Below are 19,698 nucleotides of genomic sequence, written 5' to 3'. Positions count from 1 at the left end.
ATTATCAATTGAAATTTTGTAAATGCTCACATCACTAATGGACTGGGCCGTCTTACGCAGTCAGACCTTATATTAGTTACGAATTAACAAAGCCCAAGACTCAATCGGAAGCCCACTGCAATTCCCACCGCCCACTAAAAATAAATTTGGCCCTCTTATTTTAGGTTTGGGTAGAATTTACAAAATTTGATAGTTTGGGTGAACTTTTTTTTGTACTTTTAAAATTCAGATCATGTTTATTACAATCATAAAACTTTAGGTTATGTTTTTGTATTTTTTTAAAGTTAGGAGTATAACTTTTATGAAAATATCTAAAGTTCGGAAGCGCAGCTCGGTGGTAAGACGCTTCACCTCCGACCGTTAGGCCGGGGGTCCGAGTCACTTCGGGGTAGATGGGGAACCATCATTGATCCTCCTTAATAAAAAAAAAAAACTACATAATTCTGTATGAAATCTCCCGTTTTCTCTTCGAATCAATTCCGTTTATATTCACATGATGATTTTATGTAACGCACGTGTTGACCTAACGATAAAGATCATAAAATGTTTAATATTCGAGGTGTATATATCGTGAAATTTGATAGATTATGTACAATTCTATTTATCGAAACATACTTCACGTACGTGAAGGGGATGGAAACCAAATCGCAAAAGGTTCCATCCATAACCAATTGACGACAGGAAGATTGACCCACCGACATTTAAATTGATTTCGTATTTACTTCACATATTCAGTACGAGACAACTTAATTGCGATTATCCCAATCAAGCATACCTCATCACTTCCGACAACACATTGCACAATCTCTTCTAATACCCTTTTAAATCCAATGAATTGTTGGCACAAATCAATATTGGGTCTCATTAGTTGAATCAAATTCAAGATTACAACCATCCAAAAAAATGATTTCGTTACATTATTTAATTTCACCACATAAATCAAAAGGAAGAATACAAAAAATGAGACTATCAAAGGCCAAGAGAGTGAGGAAAGCCGGTCTCCGGCAGCCAATTCCCACCGCAGATAAAATTCCCCACCGTAAACTCCTCCGCCGGCGCCGGTATTCCCATACTCAGCGTAGAACAGAGTAGCAAGCGCAAAGTCGCCGCTCCACTCATGCCATCCCGCCGGAGCGATCACATCTCTGCATCACGACGGTTCTAGAATGTTCCTTCCACGGCCGGCCGAGGTACGTCGGAAAGTCCCCTCTTCCCCCCTCCCTCCCTCCCAATTATATTTGTGACATCAACAGTGACACCTTCTCTTTGTTTTCATGGCAGATGCTTCAATCTAGACAAAGGCATAATAGTATGAATTCGTTTGGTTGAATATGTCACTCCATTTCTATTTCTAACTAAAATTATATCTGGAAAGCAAATAAACAAAAAGTTTTATCTAACAATTGATTCACTTTCTCATATCACGATTTTTTTTTATTTTAGGAAATTGTGTCACAAATGAATTCACAATTAATTATATAAATGTTTATATCACTAATTAACCTCAATTACAAAAGTTTTTACCTTTACACATGTCTTTGAGAACCTATTGAAATAAAATTTTGTTGATTACATAAATAAAAATTGCACTAACCGATCCACATTTGGCAAGCGTTATCTCTAGTACTATTCGCACACATCCATCCATTCAATAAATCATTCATGTAAATTCTTATGACTCCATTCAATATCTTATTACTCATTTGTAAATAATAAATGTCAATAATCATTATAATATGCAGAGGTTAATAGGATGGCCGTTTTTAAATAATCAATGCCAAAACTATTATAATTCGCACAACTTTATGCTCATAGTTAATTGGCTCCAATAATACTATTATTTGTGTTTTTTTATAGCCCGACTATAAAAAAATCGCTTAGTGATACAAATGTGGCTTCGTCTAGGCATAAGTAACTTCTATGCATAAAAAATACGAAATTTTATTTACATAATTGTTAGTAAGAACTTATAAATATTCATAATATTACTCTACATTCATAAATATATAAAATTCAGACAAAAATTCTTAATTGCTGGAGATTTTACTGGAAGCTTCACGCTCAAATTCAAAAAATCAGTGAAGAAAGCTTACAACAATGGTAAATGGTGGAGTTCACAAGAAGATTAATCAATAACAATCTTGTATAATATTTAAATAGGAGAACTCAATCTCATAGTACCAATATAAACGATTATTTGACTTTTTAGTTTTATAAAAATAGGAAAAATGGTACCAAAAAATTAGGAATGTAATTTTCAAGTAATCGATGCTACAAAATAGTATCAATAATAATAATAATATTTTGCATTTTTATAAATAATTCTGTGTTTTTTCAAACTTCATCATCATTTTTTCATAATCAACGGAGACCAAATATTACCAATTTTTTAAAACTCAAATTTCATGAAATAATTGCAAGTTTGTAAATGATGTTGAATAGTATTTGTGTGTAGCATGGACATAAAAGTGTAACTAAGTAGGGCAAATAATGGAAAATGGTAAGTGAAGATCACTGCATTGAAATTATACATGTTCAAACAAGTAACCCAAAATGGTAACAAAATGCTGGTGAAACCAACACTCCAGCAACACAGATTAAAAACAAATAGGTTCAAGTCAACAAGCACATGATAAAAACTAGTGCATAGAATTCAAAACAATAATCTTGTAGCTGACCATTGCCGTGTTGCTATTTGTTGGTCCACATATGTTGTGCGATCTCGGTTCGCTTCTGATTCCACGCTTGAGTGGCCTATTTGTTAAGACTCTCTGCAATCTGCTCTTCAGTATACAAATCGTCCAAGCTGAAGTTGTAGTCACTTGGTTGAGTTTCTGGTATTGGGGTCGGATGACCATATAGTTTCTCAGCTGCAGGATGCATGTCCTCCGCCCTGAATCCGTTGGCACGATCCTTGCCGAAGATACCCTTCCAATCATTGAAGAGTGGCCACGCCTTATTATGCATATACTTTGCATTTGAATCAGCCTGTGATAAAATAGAACAAATTAATATCTCGATGAGCAATGACAGAGTAGTGAAAATAGTCCTATACCTTCACTATTTGTTTGTGCCCATTGTTCGTCGTTGCACTCAATCTTATAGTCCCCATCAGAGTTAAAACCGACGCCACTGCGTTCAAGAATGAGGACCAGTGAGTAGTAGCATCGCTTCCATGTGTTGATCTTTGATTGTATGTGAGGCTGCGCTTTAATGTCCGTTTTTGGAAACTCACGTTTCACTGCTTCTTCTAGCCTCTGCAAGTACCCTGCTCTGAACCCATTATCAGATTTCCAGCCATGGTAAGAACCTCCTCCTCCTTATCACTCCAAGACCGTGACTACGGTCGGCTCTGACCTCGGCTCGAACCCTACTATGACCACGACCAGATACTGCATTGAAAGGGTGGTTAACCTTGCACAAGCTAAGGGTAAGGATCTAAATAACTATGATCAAAATCAGACTCACTGTCACTTTGATTTGATTTGATTTGATTTGATTTAGATTCGTGTTTTAGAATGATTTAATCGATTTTCTAAATGTATTGACTCTGATTAACCTGATTTTAGCAATTTTATAGGAAATATCCATGATTTTATGGTTTTTTTAGACATGATTATAGTATATTTGATACTACTATTTAGGATTTGATGCTGGTTTGTTTTAGCATGGTTTATTTTATAATATCTCAGGTGATGGAGGTGGTGGATCAGTCTACAAAATGGTGGCCATGTTGGAATGTTATTAAACTTGATTTTGTAATGAAAATATCTAGATATTGTAGAATTGTCTAGAAATAAGCTTAAGAAAATATCTAGATATTTTAAGAGAATAATCTAGATTATAGATATTATGTAAGAAATATCTAGATTTTTATAGATTAAAATCTAGATATTCTAGATTCTAGAATAGGAAGATGATGCCTATAAATAGTAGTGTTGTAACATTTTAGATGAGTTGAGAACTTGAGAGAGTTTGAAAAATAAAGTGTCTATACTATTACTTTAATTTTTGTTTCTTTTAATATGTACAGTGAGACTAGGTCACTGTTTCTAATTCACCCCAATTTGCACCTGATTTTGCACCTACCACATTGTTGAAATTCATCCATAAAGAGTATGGCTTTGACTGTGGAGAGTCTCCTCCCACACACTTTAATAAATGCTTACTGATTTAAACTGTTTCTAATGCTCCTTCATTTTCAGGAATTTGGCTTCACTCCACTTGAAGAAGAAATTTGATGTTGAGTCAATCTTCAAATTTGATGTTGAGTCAATCTTCATTGACTGCCTAAAGGGTTTGGAGTATATTCACTCCAAAAACCTTGTCCATGGTGATGTATCAACCAACAACATCTTTGTGGACTTAAATGGGACAGCCAAATTGGGGGACTTTGGATGTGGTTAGTTAGTTAATATTTTTTGTTTATCACTTTTTATTTACTTTCTCACTTTCCTTTTTTTATTCTTTTAAGTTTCGGATGAAGGAATACCTCATCCTATTGGAGGTGTATCTCTTTATCATGCCCCGGAATTGGAAGATGCATTTGCTAAATTGGTAGATGAAGACACTCCAATTGATGAGCAGCTATGTGTTATGAAGGCAAGTGACTTATATTCACTTGCCTCGGCTATAATAGAACTTATCTATCCAATGACCACAAATTCTGAAAGGGATCCCTTCTTAATCGGCATCAAAAGTACCAAAGTATTTCATGATCAAGGAAAAGTTTCGCAAGAATGCATACGTCAACTAGAAGTGATGTTGAGCGACGATCCTAATTGTCGCACTGATGCCAAAACAATCGTGAGTGTTTCTTTTTTACTTTTCTAATGGATTAAATATTTTGATATACTTTCATTCTCTGAACTAACAGAGGATGAGTCTTGTTTGACAGAGATAGATTTTAGTAGCGGAATGCTGATGTTTTTGGAACTTGCTGATTTTGTAAATCAATCTTGATTAGGCTGACAGATACCATGAGGGGGCAAGAAAACTATGAATATTGGAACTTGTTGATGATAACTCTGAAAAGTTTATGTTGATGATTGCAGTTGCTGATAACTCTGAAAAGTTTATGCTGATGATTGCACTTACATAATATTGATGTGTTTTATGACTTTATCTATATTGCTAATAACTACTCATTTTATTATTATTTTATGTAGACATGTCCATGCATCTTACCCATTACCAAGCTATTGAAAATGGAAATGATTTTTTGGACATTATAGCATTATCATAATAGGCACAAAATAGTAAAATTATTTTACTTTTTAATTTATGTTAGGCATCAGCAGTGGGGCGCCCTAAGGGGTGTCCTAAAGCCCTACCTATGCACCGCCACATCAGCATTTTATTCTCCTATCCTTCCACCTGCAGTCCCTATAGGTTTTGCTATTGTTTTGTTAATTAATTTAAATGTTTTCAAATATATAAATGCAAACTAATTAAAAAAACACAACGATTAAATGAAAAACAACAAATACTACATTGATTAAAAAAAAGTTACACGGGTTAGAAAAAAAAATACCGATGGCGCGTTACATCGTCCGCGCCAATCATTATAAAAAAATATAAAAATAAAAAAGTTACACGGGTTACAAATGAAATGTGGGATAGGGGTATTTATATAAACACAATTTTCGAATTGAAAAAATAAAAAAAAAATAAAAAATGCGTTGCATCATCTGCGTCGCCCACAGTGGGCGGCCGATGGCACGGACGATACCCTATCGTCCGTGCTTTGTCCGCGGACTAAGCTTAGGGCGAGTACGACACATCGTCCATCGTCCGCGCACCCATAGTGACGGACGATGGCGCGCCTGAGGCATCGGGCGGTCCGCCCCACTGTGAATGCCCTTACGTTTGGATTTTGTATACTTTCGTACCCCTATAACCGTTACTTTCTCTTCAATTAAGGCTAATATGGATTTGCTTAATTGAGCGCCAAGCATATAGTTCTATTTTATTATTTTTTTAATATTTTTTATTCATTATCAAATTCTCTTTTTTTTTCTTCTACTAATTACTCATTTCTATTTTTTTTATAACAATGAAAAACTCATTTACAAATTTTTTATTACATACAAATTACAATGCACATTTAATCAATTTCCTCTTAGAGTCTTTAATAATTAGTATTTGTTTTACTCAACATTTTATTTCTTTATTTTTTTTCTTTTAAGAATAATTATAGTCAAATCTCAATAAACATAATAATCGTATGTTAATTGACTCATCTATTTAACATTTTAAATCTACATAGTTAATATTTTTTCTTATTCTTTATAAAATATTAGAGTTCTAGCTCAATTATATTATGATACATATAAAAATTTGATATATGATACTCAATTTATGATTTTGATTTTAAAATTTAATAATCTATATTTGAACTCTTTTTTTTTCAAAATTTTGTTCTTTAAATTACTAATTTTTTTAGTCAAGCCTTAATAAAAAAACAACATATTCTTAACTCGTTTATTTAAAAAATAAAATATTAACTAGTTAGATGTATAAATATAAGCATGGTTATATTATTTATGGTCCAGTCGATCCAATTTGCGAGTAGGAATCCACAGGGACAAAGCTACACTGGGCCACATTGTCTGACAAAGCTACGCGACGAGCTTCCGAGTCTCGTCGCGTTTGTCTGACTCCTTAACATTGTTACTCGGCTTATCATCTGATATTGTTTCGTCCAGGGTGTCACTCGTGGTGTCCTCATTGCACTCAATTTGGTGAATGTTGTCAGCTAAAGGTGTGGGACTCTTTATCACAATAAAGCCTGTAAATGGGAACAATGAACTTGCTGTTGTAACACACCATCAGACTACTCTACTAAGACCAATTTCGTCGCCAAGATCATGTTGGGGTACAAACTCATCCCACATCGGATGAGTATGGGAAGTTGGAAGGTGTATATAATTCCTGTCCAACCCCAATTAGTTTGAGGCCTTTTGGGAGTGACCCAAAAACAAATCCGTGCGGGCTTGACCCAAAGCGGACAATATCAAACTAATGTTGCAGTCGACGATCCTAACAAGTGGTATCAGAGCCCAGGTGGCTATGGGTTGTGCCTGGATGAGCCCCGGTTAGGGTCGGGCCCTGAAGGACTTGGGTTAGAGTCGGGCCCAGGATGACCCAGGGGCCAGGGGCTTGAACGACCCATGTTCGTGTCGACTGCGTTCCCGATGTGGTCTCGGTTTGAGGGGAGGTTTGTTGGTCTCGGTTTGAGGGGAGGTTTGTTGGGGTACAAACTCATCCCACATCGGATGAGTATGTGAAGTTGGAAGGTGTATATAATTCCTGTCCAAACCTTTTGGGAGTGACCCAAAAACAAATCCGTGCGGGCTTGACCCAAAGCGGACAATATCAAACTAATGTTGCAGTCGACGATCCTAACAGATTAGAACAAGATGACTTCAAGCCATGAACAGTCGTCTTCAACCCCTAAGAAAGCATTAGATTTAACAAACAAGATGAAGTGAGGAAACTAAGGTATGAGAGGTTTGTGTTCCTCTCTAATGTGAAGAACATACTCATTGATGACCAAAATAAAAACACATATTTCATTGCTTAATTCAACAAACAAACCACACTATGACACTGCAACATTGCTCCTATTATAATCTAAGGCATCACCAAGAATTCTTATAAGAAAATCTAGATTACTGACTGAATTGGAGAAGCTGACGATTCCTGCTGCAATCACTCCTATTGCTGAAATCCCAAGTTTTTCCGGTGTATCACTCAGCACACTCTCATTCTTTTCAACCACAACTATAAGCGGTTGAAACAAACAACACTATTAAGCAGTCTCATTCTCTTCTTAACAAACAAACTTATGAATAGCCAATGCATAACCTTACCGTATTCTGATGAACTGGTTCCAGTGCCCAAAGGCCTCGAGCAAATCGATCCAGTGCATAAGCCCTCAACATATAGCACATCTATGCACATATAGCACAACGAAATGGGACCGATCTAATCAGTTTCTTCATTTTCGAGATTCATTTGCGATTGATTCTTCAAGTAAATCTTACCAATACAAGCATCGACCTATGCTTATCCAAACAAGGTCTAAATGGTTTCAGTTTCATTTATACAAGCTAGATAACAAATTAACAATGAACTAAACAACTAAACATGAACAACACATTCTAAAGTGAAAGCTGATGAGTTTCCAAGCCCCTTACTAATACGATTTCTCCAATCCTACTCCTCCAATGAGATATGAGTCCAGCAAACTTAGCTCAAATGATAGAAATAATCAAGGGTATATGATATCCCACAGCAATAGATTACCTTATACTTTTATTTATCTATTAAGACTAATCTTCAAAAAGAAGCGGCTAGTTACAAGAAAAGCTAATAATCTCATATGCTGCAAAAACAATAAAAATTCCTTCACTATCATCCCATAGTTGTTCAACAATGTAAACTAGAGCATAATTCATAAAGCAAAATGAAACATACACCGAATTTCAATTGCTTAATCCAGGAAACCATATCGATATTTAGGTGTGATCATCCAGGAAACCTTTATAGTGCAACATCCACACATACATGTACGAACCTCCAGGGTCGCGATTGGAGTAGTAGAAACACCCTGAAGACACCCCTATGCACCCACACTCACTAGGTGTGATCACATCTTTATCAGGAAGCTCAACAGCCCAAGCTTTTAGATCGCTATCTCTGCCACTCGGGCTGGGGAGGAGGTTGTCAATGCACACTAAAAACATAGCCAAAGAGAGAGAATAGAGACCCCGATTGAAGTAAACTGAGCGGGGAAGCCACTCAGAGGCGTGGAGACCATGAGGCTCGAGCGGGAGGACATGGCTGCACCACTGTCCCATCTCGGAACAGAAGATATCTAATTCCAACGGAAGATTAACCGCCTTGAAGGCAACAATCCTACAGTCAAGGGAAAGGGAGGGATCAAAAACTAATGAGGAATGGAGAGTTTTGATGTTGATATGTTGGTGTTGGGGGTTAATTGGGATTGAAATACGCTGTTTTGTGACAGGGTTGGCGACATAATATCGGGAGGAGGAGGAGGCTAAGAGTGGTATCCCATTGCAGCAGTCTCGAATGCCGGAATGATCACACTTGTTCGGAAGTAGAGACGGAAATAAGTGGTCAGTGTTGTCCAAACGTAACCTTGGAGGCATGAACACTTGGTACACGTAGCGGTGTACAATCATGTAGTGGAGTTTCAAGAATTGGTCCCCGACTTCACAGCCTTCTTCAGGAGGAAGGGGATCCTTGAAAAGGAGGAGACCCCAGAAAGGTGCAGCAGGGGAAGGAGGGGACAATCTAGGGATGCAAATTCTGGATATCACAAAGTTGACACAGATTTCAGCAAAATCAAATCTTTTTCACTAACCCTACCTAGAATTTCAAATATCAAATCCTCAGGAAACATCGCCCAAAACCCCCAATCACTCTTACCCTTACACTGGGAAGGGGTTGTAGAACTTGAACTCAGCAACATAATAAATTACAATTATGGGCTAAGCTTACAAATAAAATTAATAAATAAATTCTGCTATTAAGAGGATTGAAGAAACGGGAAGAACCATGTTCAAATTACTGTCACTTTCTACTTTGTAGAATAATGTTCCGAGATTAGTTTTTATCCTACATATCTAACGAACATTCATCATGTTTGTGGTGTTACTATTTTTTTAAATTTATTTTGGGGTATTGCTTTCACTAAGATTTAAGGGAAACTTTTCATCAATATCATCATCATCATCTTCTATTCCTGTGATGATCGTATTAATATGACATTTGGTAGTATAGAGGTGTGTGTGATCCTGATACGAACCTCTATTAGTTTAGATATTATAGGGATTTAGCATATCTTTTTCTATATCTTTGTTTTCTTGTTCATTAAGTCAGTAGCATTATAAATAGGATAGACTGTTATCTTTTTTATTCATTCAATCAATTAATGAAATATTTTCTCTCACAAATATAGCGTGTGTTTTCCAATCCTAATTTTGGATTCCCTCCGCCGATCCTAATTGGACTCCGGAGTATTCTATCAATCGCCGAGTTATCTGCCCGACGGAAGCGACTCCCGCGCACAGAAACTCTGCAATCGTCCGCCGAGCCTATTGGCCGCCGGAAATTTATCTCCACCGCCGAGCGAAACTCGCCGCCGGTGCTTGTTAAGGGAAACGTCCTTAACAACTGGTGCTTTCATCGTGATCTCACCCTCCCACCATCTCGAACCGAAGCTACACCGCTGCCCGACGGAAAACATTCCGCGCACAGCAACTGCTTTGGTTACCGAGTTCCGCCTGTCCGCCGAGCTCTAGCCGCCGGACAACACTACTTCTGCAACGTCCGACGGGAAGGATTCCCGCGTGCCGCGTTGAAGTCAGACGATCATCATCTACCACAACCACGCTTCAGCCCGTCGACATGTCATACGACTACGCCGGTTATCATCGTCGTCAATACGACTTCCCTCAGGCCACACAGCCATTCCGTCCCTACCAGCCGGTCCAACCTCGTCGTGTAACCTGTTGGGACCCTCCGAGCAGCCGGGCGGAAGTACTCCGTCCGCCGTCGTGGCCTGATACAGAATCACCCTGGACCCGTCGGAGAAAGCCCACTTGCTGGGACCCACCATGGACCCGTCGGACCACTGCATATCAGCATTCTTCATCCTACGAGCTAGATATGTACTCGCCATCACCGCCTAAGCGCCGACCTACCTGTTGGGACCCACCGGCGCAACAGCAGGACCGCGGCTACCCGACCGTTGACCGGCCCCGACGCTCGGAGACGTGCTGGGACCGACCTCGCCCTCGGGAGGAGGTGAGAGCGCGAGTCCAGCCCGCCTCCCACCAGCCGCGCTACTCCACCGAAAAGCCAACGCGGGACCTGTACAGTCAGCCCGCGCGTGTGACCAGTCAAACTCCGGAGCAGCCACGCCTGCCGCTAATACGGGTCTCCCAGGCGGAGAAGTCAGAACGATCCAGGTTGGGTCTCTGCTGGCACTGCCCCGAGAAATGGGTGATGGGACATGTGTGTAAACAACGCATTCTCTGTTATGCGGATGATGGGGAGGAGTTTGAGGAAAACATTCAAGGTGAGAATTTAGCCGAAGAGAAAACTGATAATACTCCCACGATAGTATTCGGTGATGATGTTCCCAATGACATTACCGACGCTCCTCTTGATGTTCCAAACAACGAGTCCCCTGGAGAGTTCCTCAAGAACAAAGGGATTGTCAAGAACGACAATGAGCCACCGCAAGTGCTCGTTGGGGTATCTGATGAGAAGATTGGTGAAAATGAGGAGACATTGCTAGAAGATAAAGAGGAGGATGGTTCTATTGGTGAAGTGGAGAAGATAATCGTCTCACTCAATGTTGTTCAAGTGTCATCCCAAAATGTTGTTGGAAATTGTTTGGGCAAGAAAGGAGATGGTGCTTACACCGAATTGCCCGTAATTGCTTGTGTCAATGTGGATTTGAATGTCGGTGATGTTCCAAGTATGAATCATCGATCAACATCGCTCGACAAAGATGCAAGGTTGATCCCTCCGAGTAATGACATGCCATGCTTGGGCATTCTGGGAGGCGTGGACAAGCTTTTCGATTTGGCAAGGAATTTTTCCGCCAAAGTTGGGTCTCCTTTGTTGATTTTTTATGGAAGTGAAGAAGGGAGGCGTTCAACTGTTCGGTGTGTGTTTGATCCAGGAGGAGTTGCCTCGCCGAAGCTTCTGCTTTCAACTCTCCTTTTTGCTTCGTGGTTCCCACCTTGAGGACAAGGTGGATTTTAACCGTGGGGGAGTTGATACGAACCTCTATTAGTTTAGATATTATAGGGATTTAGCATATCTTTTTCTATATCTTTGTTTTCTTGTTCATTAAGTCAGTAGCATTATAAATAGGATAGACTGTTATCTTTTTTATTCATTCAATCAATTAATGAAATATTTTCTCTCACAAATATAGCGTGTGTTTTCCAATCCTAATTTTGGATTCCCTCCGCCGATCCTAATTGGACGCCGGAGTATTCTATCAATCGCCGAGTTATCTGCCCGACGGGAGCGACTCCCGCGCACAGAAACTCTGCAATCGTCCGCCGAGCCTATTGACCGCCGGAAATTTATCTCCACCGCCGAGCGAAACTCGCCGCCGGTGCTTGTTAAGGGAAACGTCCTTAACAGATCCATCACTAACTTTATTAAATTGCTAAGTCTTAGCAATGCATTGTAAAAAATTTACACAATACATTCCAAACATCCTTATTCAATCACAATATTTTTCAACCTTTTTAAGAAAATTACTACCAAAATTAGATAACTTGAACATATAATCTATTATACTAATCGAAGAATAAATATACATCTAACATGCTGATTCATTATTTTAACACAATAAAAGCTTTTTTATTAAAATCCAAACATGAAACAACAAACAAGACAAGGGACACAACATAACACACATGGATTATTCATGAATACACACAAACATGAGACAATCAAAGTCCAAGAGAGACGGGGAAGCCCGTCCCCTGCAGCCAGTCCCCGTCGTTGATAAATTCTCCCGCCGTAAACGGCTGCGCCTCATCGTCTCTCGTCAGCACATGGAACCCTTTCCACTTCACCCGGCCACCGGTCGCCGCCCCTTTCCCCGTGTTCTTATACTCTGCATAAAACAGAGTGTTGAGCGCGAAGTCGCTGTCGTTCCAAGGGTGCCACCCGGCCGGAACGATGACATCACTAATCTGGTTCTGCATAACAACGGTCCTCGAGTACTGCTGCCACGGCCGCCCGAGGTAGGTCGGGTAGCTGTCCTGCACGGGCTCGAGGTCGTTGTTGGCGGTGATGGTGCTCTTCTGGATCACGATGCCCGTGTTCTGGTTTGGGTCGGTGCGGCCCTGGGCCGTGACCATGTTTTGCTGGCCGGGCTTCGGGACCCGGGGCTTGATGTCACAGTTTTGGAGGACGACGGCTGCGTTCCCGAAGATGAAGTCGACGGTCCCAACGATGACGCACTGGGTGTAGAACTGGCGGAGGGAGTGGACGTAGAGGGTGTCCTGGTACGCGAGCATGCTGCAGGCATAGAAGGCGGTAAAATCCGCACTCACGCGGAGGGCGACGGCTTGTTCCTTGTATGGCCCGGCCGCATTCTGGAATGTGATGTCCCGGGCAAGGAACCCGCAGCCCTCCACCGCTGCGATTTGAAAATAGCTCTTAGTTTTTGGTCACGACGAAATGTAGTAAAAGGTAAATGAGACACTTTTGTTAAACGAATGAAAAAAAAGACTTGAGACACTTGATTGTGGATGTCGAGAGTAATAATAACTTATTTTGTCTTCATTACTCAACTAAAATCGTCTAATAACATGTCAAAATCTCTGGATTGATATAATTGACAATAATTGAATGAATCATCCTATCAAATAAATGAAAATTAGCAAGCAAATTTAACACTTTGTTATTATTGTACTATATTATTAAATAAATGAAAATTGAAACTCACTCGAAGGTCTAATTGTAGATTATGACCTTTTTTTGTGTTGTGAATTGATTACTCCTTTACAGGAAAGTTAATGTTAATTGAGGTGCATTAGGGCTTATTGCTTAGTAGTGAAACGTGCAACGACTAATTACCTACGGTGGCGGAATTGTAGGTACTCCCATCGTCGATATAGTTCTTGCTGGCGGTGATAATGGTGGTGAGCCGGCCATCTCCGACGAACATCAAGTTTTTCTTATTTTTATCAATCTTCACATTCTCTCTATAAACACCTGCCTTTATCGCAATCACATACCTCTGACTGCTACCCGCCGGCGCTGCCGCCACTGCCTCCGCCACCGTCCGGTAGTTCCCACTCCCATCCGCGGCAACCGTCACGTCAGCGTTCACCGCCGTCGCCTGGAGTAACAGCCGATCTCCTTCCGACAGCCACTCCGGCCACTCCTCCCTGGCCCGAGACTTGAGCCGCGGTGCCGCCTCGTCAGCAGCGTCCGACAGGTTCTTGATTATCGCCATCACGTTGCTGGCAAGGCGGAACACGTGCTTGTGGCCGGCGACGAGCAGGTCGCGGACCTGCTCGTCGGCGCCGTCCAGACAGGTGTCCTGGTTGGTCTGGGCAGCGCTGAGGTAGGTGAGGAGGTTGTCCTTGTGGGCGTCGAGGGAGTAGCCCTCGGAGCCGAATCCCACGAGCTCCGCCTCAGCGAGTCGGAGCACCTCCAGAGTGGCGTCGGCCATCTGGAGGCAGTCGCAGAGTGCGGCCTTCTGGCGCGCAGTCAGCGACTGCCTCAGCCTGCGCTCCGCCTTCTGCACGGTAATGAGGTTGCCCCCTGCCGTGGAGATGGTGGAGTTCATGGAGGTGATGAGCACGTCCCTGCTGGTTTTGGCTGCGGCGGCCCCAGGGGCCGCCGCATCCAGGGTGGTGAGGCAGAGCTCTGGGTACAGAGTGGCAGCGCAAGTGGACCTTACCACAGCTGGCGTGACGAAAGAGGTAGAGAGGCAAAGCTCCGGGTACAATACAGCGGCGCAGGCAGACCTCAACAGTCTGCCTGCGTCGCTCGTGTGGTGGTTGGCGAAGGGGATGGATACGGTGGCCACCACTAGTAAAGATAGGAATGCGGAAAATATCACGATTTTCCGTTTATTTTTGGAGTGGTTTTCCGGTTGCATATTCTCCATGGATGGTGAGACTGGATTTGATTTGTTGGTAAGAGAAGAGAGTTATATAGAAAAAAATTGGTTGTCGGTTGTATATCATTAACAATTAGTAACAAGAGAAACGTGCGATTTCCAGCCAAGCAAGAAAGGGAGAGCTTTTGTAGCCATTATATTAACGACGGAAAGAGAGAGCTATCGTCGCCAATCGCCATTAAATCAACAAGGACCATGTACTCTTTCTAGCAATGTGTAGAGGTAAAACTTTGATGTAAGTGTACATATCAAGAATTGAAAGATGGTCAGTAATATATTGACACGCAAGGAGTGAATCGTGCGTCTGAGGAACTCGACACGCGACACGATGATATGGGCAGAGGTGTTGGAGGACCCGACGCCCTTGGACCATGAAGACATGGTCCGTTATCCGACGACACAGGCCGAGATGCGGCCCTAGTAAGGAGAAGTAGCCATGGTAGAAGACCTCTAGCGTTTATAAAAATAGGGTTTCCTGGATATGAATATATAGTGTGTGGAGTTTTCTTGTTCGTTATAAGCGTATTCATTTTCTGGTTTTTCTTAGTCAATTTTTTTTATCTGAGTTATATGATTATACGGAGAGTCGATTCTCGAAATTGAATCTAAAATTGAAAATATTTGCCTAGAAAATTGATTTATACTAATACAAAAGTAGTACTTCTAGTCTATACAGTCACAAAAAACTTATAAATATCTCTTTTATTTTCCTAATTTTGCATTAAAACTTGTGTCCAACCCAAAGTGCATTAATATTGTGTTCTATTCTCCATTCTTTCTTTATACATATTCTTCGCTCTCTCTTCTCTTAATATGTACGGCTCCTACACTCTTAATAGGTATTTATAAGTTTCCCATTGACCTATTTAAATAAATAAATGGGCCAATACCATGTGAGTCTTTTTTCCACAAGTTAGGAGCCCTAACATTTACTCACTTTTACCTTATTTTCATATATCATACTTTCCTACTCTACAATATGTTTTAGTCTCATACACTCTATTCACTCTTCAGATGTCTACTTAATTCTTCATAATACTCTATTATCTCTTCCGTTAATATACTAAACATTCATCTCTACAGTTTCGTTCAGAAGAAACATCTCAATTATATTGCGACGTAACAAGTCCCACACATCCATTCATGATTTTAGCACAACCACCACAAAACAAAGATACAACAAAATACAAATGGATTGTAGATGAAAAATACACAAATACTATGAGTTTAATCAAATTAAAGCCCAAGAGAGAAGGGAAAACCAGTCCCCTTCAACCAACTCCCACCGCCGATGAACCTCCCAGCCGTAAACGGCTCGGCCTGCGCCGCGCTCGTCAGCACCCGAAACCCTCCCCACCTCACCCTGCCCCCCGTCTTCGCCCCAGCCCCTGTATTCTTATACTCTGCATAGAAAAGCGTCGCAAGCGCAAAGTTCCCATCCCACTCAAACCACCCAGCGGGATGGATCACATCGCTGATATCAGTCTGCATCACCACGGTCCTCGAGTACCGCTTCCACGGACGCCCGAGGTAGCTCGGGAAGCTCGCGAGGACCGGCCTGAGGTCCGCGGTGGCGGCGATGCGGCACCTCTGGATGACGATGCCGGTGTTCTGGTTGGGGTCGTCGCGGCCCTGCGCGGTCACCATGTTCTTCTGCCGCGGGTTGGGGCGGCGCGGCTGGATGTCGCAGCTCTGGAGGACGGCGGCGGCGTTGCCGAAGATGAAGTCGACGGTGCCGGCGATGGTGCAGTGGGTGTAGAACTGGCGGAGGGAGTGGACGTAGAGGGTGTCCTGGTAGGCCAGCATGCTGCAGCGGTAGAAGGCCGAGTGGTCCGCGTTCACGCGCAGGGCCACGGCCTGGTGCTTTGATGGCCCCGCCGAGTTCTGGAATGTGATGTCGCGGGCGAGAAAGCCGCCGCCGACCACCGCTGCGGTAGATATTGTCAGTCATGTTGGTATGAAGGTTTTGACATATTACTCATTTTTTAGTTATTACTTTAGGTCATTCTTTGTCTTTTTGGTATAATTTGTCTTTATTATTCAACTAAGTTGCTAAATTAATACCGTTCTCATTCTATTCTAAAATTCTAAGTCATTCTTTGTTTTTGGGTATAATTTGTCTTTATTATTCAACTAAAATTGTACTACTACTAATGAGTACCACTCAATTAATTCATTACCCTCACGTTTGATTATAAAACCTATAAAAGCTCACGTTTGATTATAAAACCTATAAATTTTTTTGACATATTACTGATTTTTTTAGTTATTAGGTGATTCTTTGTGTTTATTATTCAACTAAGTTGTTAAATTAATACTGTACTCATTCTATTCTAAATTGTAAATCATTCTTTGGGGTTTTAGGTATAATTTATCTTTATTATTCAACTAAAATTGTACTACTAATATTGAGTACCTACTATTCCCTATGTTTGTGAAAAAATATTTCATTCTACATTTTGAGGTTTTCACAATTTAAAGTCTTATTTATATTTTTTATTTTTGATTTTAGATAGCAGGACCAATCACTAAACTAAATCATTATATTCATGTTCTATTATAAAACTGATTATAAAAGTGTGATCCACGTTCTACTAATTTATTTTCTCAATTTTTCTGAATCAAAAGGTGATTTATTTTCTCAATTTTTCTGAATCAAAAGGTGATTATAAATTGTGTCTTTTACCATTAATAATTAGTAGTAGTAATTTTATTGGTCGTCAATGTACAATTTACATTTATGAACATTTTATTTTGGTTGGGAATGGAATATATTTTACCTATATTCACGGCCACAAAATTTATAGCATTGAATTGACGTTAATACTCTCTCCGTCCCACGTTACTTGAGGCGTTTCTTTTCGGCACGAGATTTAAGAAAGTTGTGTTTAGTGAGCTTAAATAAAGGAAAATAAAGTAGATAAGTGAATAAAGTAAGAGAAAGTTGAGAGAATAAAGTAAAAGAAATAATAAAGTAGTTGTGATTAGATGTTTTGTTTTTAGCTAAAAAGAGAAATGAGTCAGGTAACTTGGGACAACCCAAAATGGAATACGACTCAAGTAACGTGGGACGGAGGGAGTATCAGGTAATTTGAATCTCATAATTGGAGTACTTAGTAGAGAATAGTGTAACTAACGACTAACCTACAGTGGCGGAATTGAAGGTAGTGCTGCCGTCGACGACGTTCTTGCTTGCGGTGATAATGGTGTTCATCCGCCCATCTCCGACGAACATCAAGTTCGTCTTCTTCTTCGGTATCTCCACATTTTCCCTATAAACCCCCGCCTTTATCCTAATCACATACCTCCGGCTTGCGCTCCTCCCCTCCGGCGCCGCCGCCACCGCCGCCGCAACCGTCCGGTGGTTCCCGCTCCCGTCCGCCGCCACCGTCACATCCGCCCTCACCGTCGACGACTGCAGCAGCCGCCTATCGCCGGCCGACAGCCACTCCGGCCACTCCTCCTCCAGCCTCCTCTCCTCCGGCCGAGCCTTGAGCGCCGCCGCCGCCGCCTCCTCAGCAGTCGACAGGCTATTGATTATCGCCATCGCGTTGCTGACGAGGCGGAACACGTGCTTCTGGCCGGCGATGAGCGCCGCCTGGACCTTCTTGTCGGCTCCTCCGTGTGAGAAGCCGTCCAGGCACGAATCCTGGTTGGTCTGGGCGGCGCTCAGGAGCGTTAGGAGGTTCTCCTTGTGGGCGGCGAGGGAGTAGTTCTTGAACCTGAACTCGCCGAGCTCCGCGCTGGTAGCACGGACCTCGTCCAGCGTGTCGCCGATCATCTCGACGCAGTCGCTGAGGGCGCCCTGCTCGCGGGGCGACAGCAATAGGCGCTGTCGCTCCAAGTTCTTCACAGTGAGGAGGTTGTTCCCCACTATGGAGATGGTGTAGTTGAGGGCCGTGATCAGCACGTCCCTGCTGGTCTTGACTGCGGTAGCCGGGGCCGCCGCAACCAATGTGGAGAGGCAGAGATCAGGGTACAATGTGGCGGCACAAGTGGACCTCACCACAGCAGAGATGGATGCAGATCCGCTTCTGCTGTGGCGGTGGGCTAGGGGGATGGATATGGCGGCGACAACTAGTAAAGATAGGAATGAGGAGAGGATTAGGATTTTTCGTTTGTTTTTGGGTTGTTTTTCGGGTTGCATATTCTCCATGGATGGTGGTAGGATTTTTTGGAGAAGAGAGTCACAATTTTAGAGTGTTTTATAGAAATAAATGATTATCCGCTGCATGTATATAGATATGTGGTTTTGGTATGATCTATTATAATTACAAACTGACACTTTGTATTGAAGAAAAACGTGGAATGGCCAGCGAACTAATAATGACATAACAATCGTCGTTATTGAAACGGGACCATATACTCTTTTTACTAAAATCTAGAGCCAAAATTTGATATAAATAGAGTACGAAATAGTATCAAATATTGTCACTTCTCACTCGTTTAATTTGATCTTCAATCTAAACTTAATTCAACTATGCGTAATATTTGGCTTTGTTAATATTGATCATGCCTTGTATGAATGAATGATTATTTAACACCAACTGTTGCGTGCATAGTTCCGATACAATTATTAAAATAGTAGTGTTTGTGATTATTTATTGTATATTTTTCTGAAATGATTTTCCCCTTATTCAAAAAAATAACTAGGAGTAAATTATAAAGATAACTGTCATAAAATATAGTACTGTATTCCAGAAAACAAATTTCTATAACTGTCATAAAATATACTGTATTCCAGAAAATAAATTTCTTTCAACCTCTCGACGGCCATCTTTTGATCATATCCTCCCTTTTTTATCATCATGTTTTTTTCATTTATATCATTATTTTAAACTTCGACGGTGCAATATATATGTGGAGCTGTTTGTATTTATTTTCCGTTAATTTAGCTTACACTGTCTTCAAATGTTGTTAAAGTGTGTTTTAGTGTCCATAAATATGTTAAACATAAATACTAGACCTTGTCATGAAAGGACGAATTGATTATAAAA

At 41.1% G+C, this 19,698-nt stretch overlaps 2 protein-coding genes, 1 long non-coding RNA gene and 1 pseudogene across 3 annotated transcripts; 1 reads left to right on the top strand and 3 right to left on the bottom strand.

Annotated features, from left to right (window-relative positions):
- Positions 1-3,970: 3,970 nt before the first annotated feature.
- Positions 3,971-5,101, top strand: LOC121786242. The gene is made up of 3 exons (XR_006047129.1): positions 3,971-4,116; positions 4,206-4,402; positions 4,475-5,101. It is a non-coding gene; the product is annotated as an uncharacterized LOC121786242 (long non-coding RNA).
- Positions 5,102-8,364: 3,263 nt separating this feature from the next.
- Positions 8,365-9,433, bottom strand: LOC121787841 (annotated as a pseudogene).
- Positions 9,434-12,398: 2,965 nt separating this feature from the next.
- Positions 12,399-14,711, bottom strand: LOC121787049 (pectinesterase-like). Its single transcript, XM_042185658.1, has 2 exons — positions 13,648-14,711; positions 12,399-13,207 (listed from the first exon to the last, which is right to left on the bottom strand). The coding sequence occupies exons 1-2, from the start codon at positions 14,687-14,689 to the stop codon at positions 12,513-12,515; spliced, it is 1,737 nt and encodes a 578-aa protein (XP_042041592.1). The 5' UTR covers positions 14,690-14,711; the 3' UTR covers positions 12,399-12,512.
- A 1,097-nt stretch (positions 14,712-15,808) lies between these two features.
- On the bottom strand, positions 15,809-18,936 carry LOC121786532 (pectinesterase-like). Its single transcript, XM_042185171.1, has 2 exons — positions 17,846-18,936; positions 15,809-16,629 (listed from the first exon to the last, which is right to left on the bottom strand). The coding sequence occupies exons 1-2, from the start codon at positions 18,855-18,857 to the stop codon at positions 15,938-15,940; spliced, it is 1,704 nt and encodes a 567-aa protein (XP_042041105.1). The 5' UTR covers positions 18,858-18,936; the 3' UTR covers positions 15,809-15,937.
- Positions 18,937-19,698: the final 762 nt, after the last annotated feature.

This window comes from Salvia splendens, chromosome 22, assembly GCF_004379255.2.
Source record: "Salvia splendens isolate huo1 chromosome 22, SspV2, whole genome shotgun sequence".
Lineage (NCBI taxonomy): Eukaryota > Viridiplantae > Streptophyta > Magnoliopsida > Lamiales > Lamiaceae > Salvia > Salvia splendens.
The sequence above is the reverse complement of the archived record's forward strand: the minus strand, read 5'-3'. Positions and strand labels throughout refer to the sequence as shown.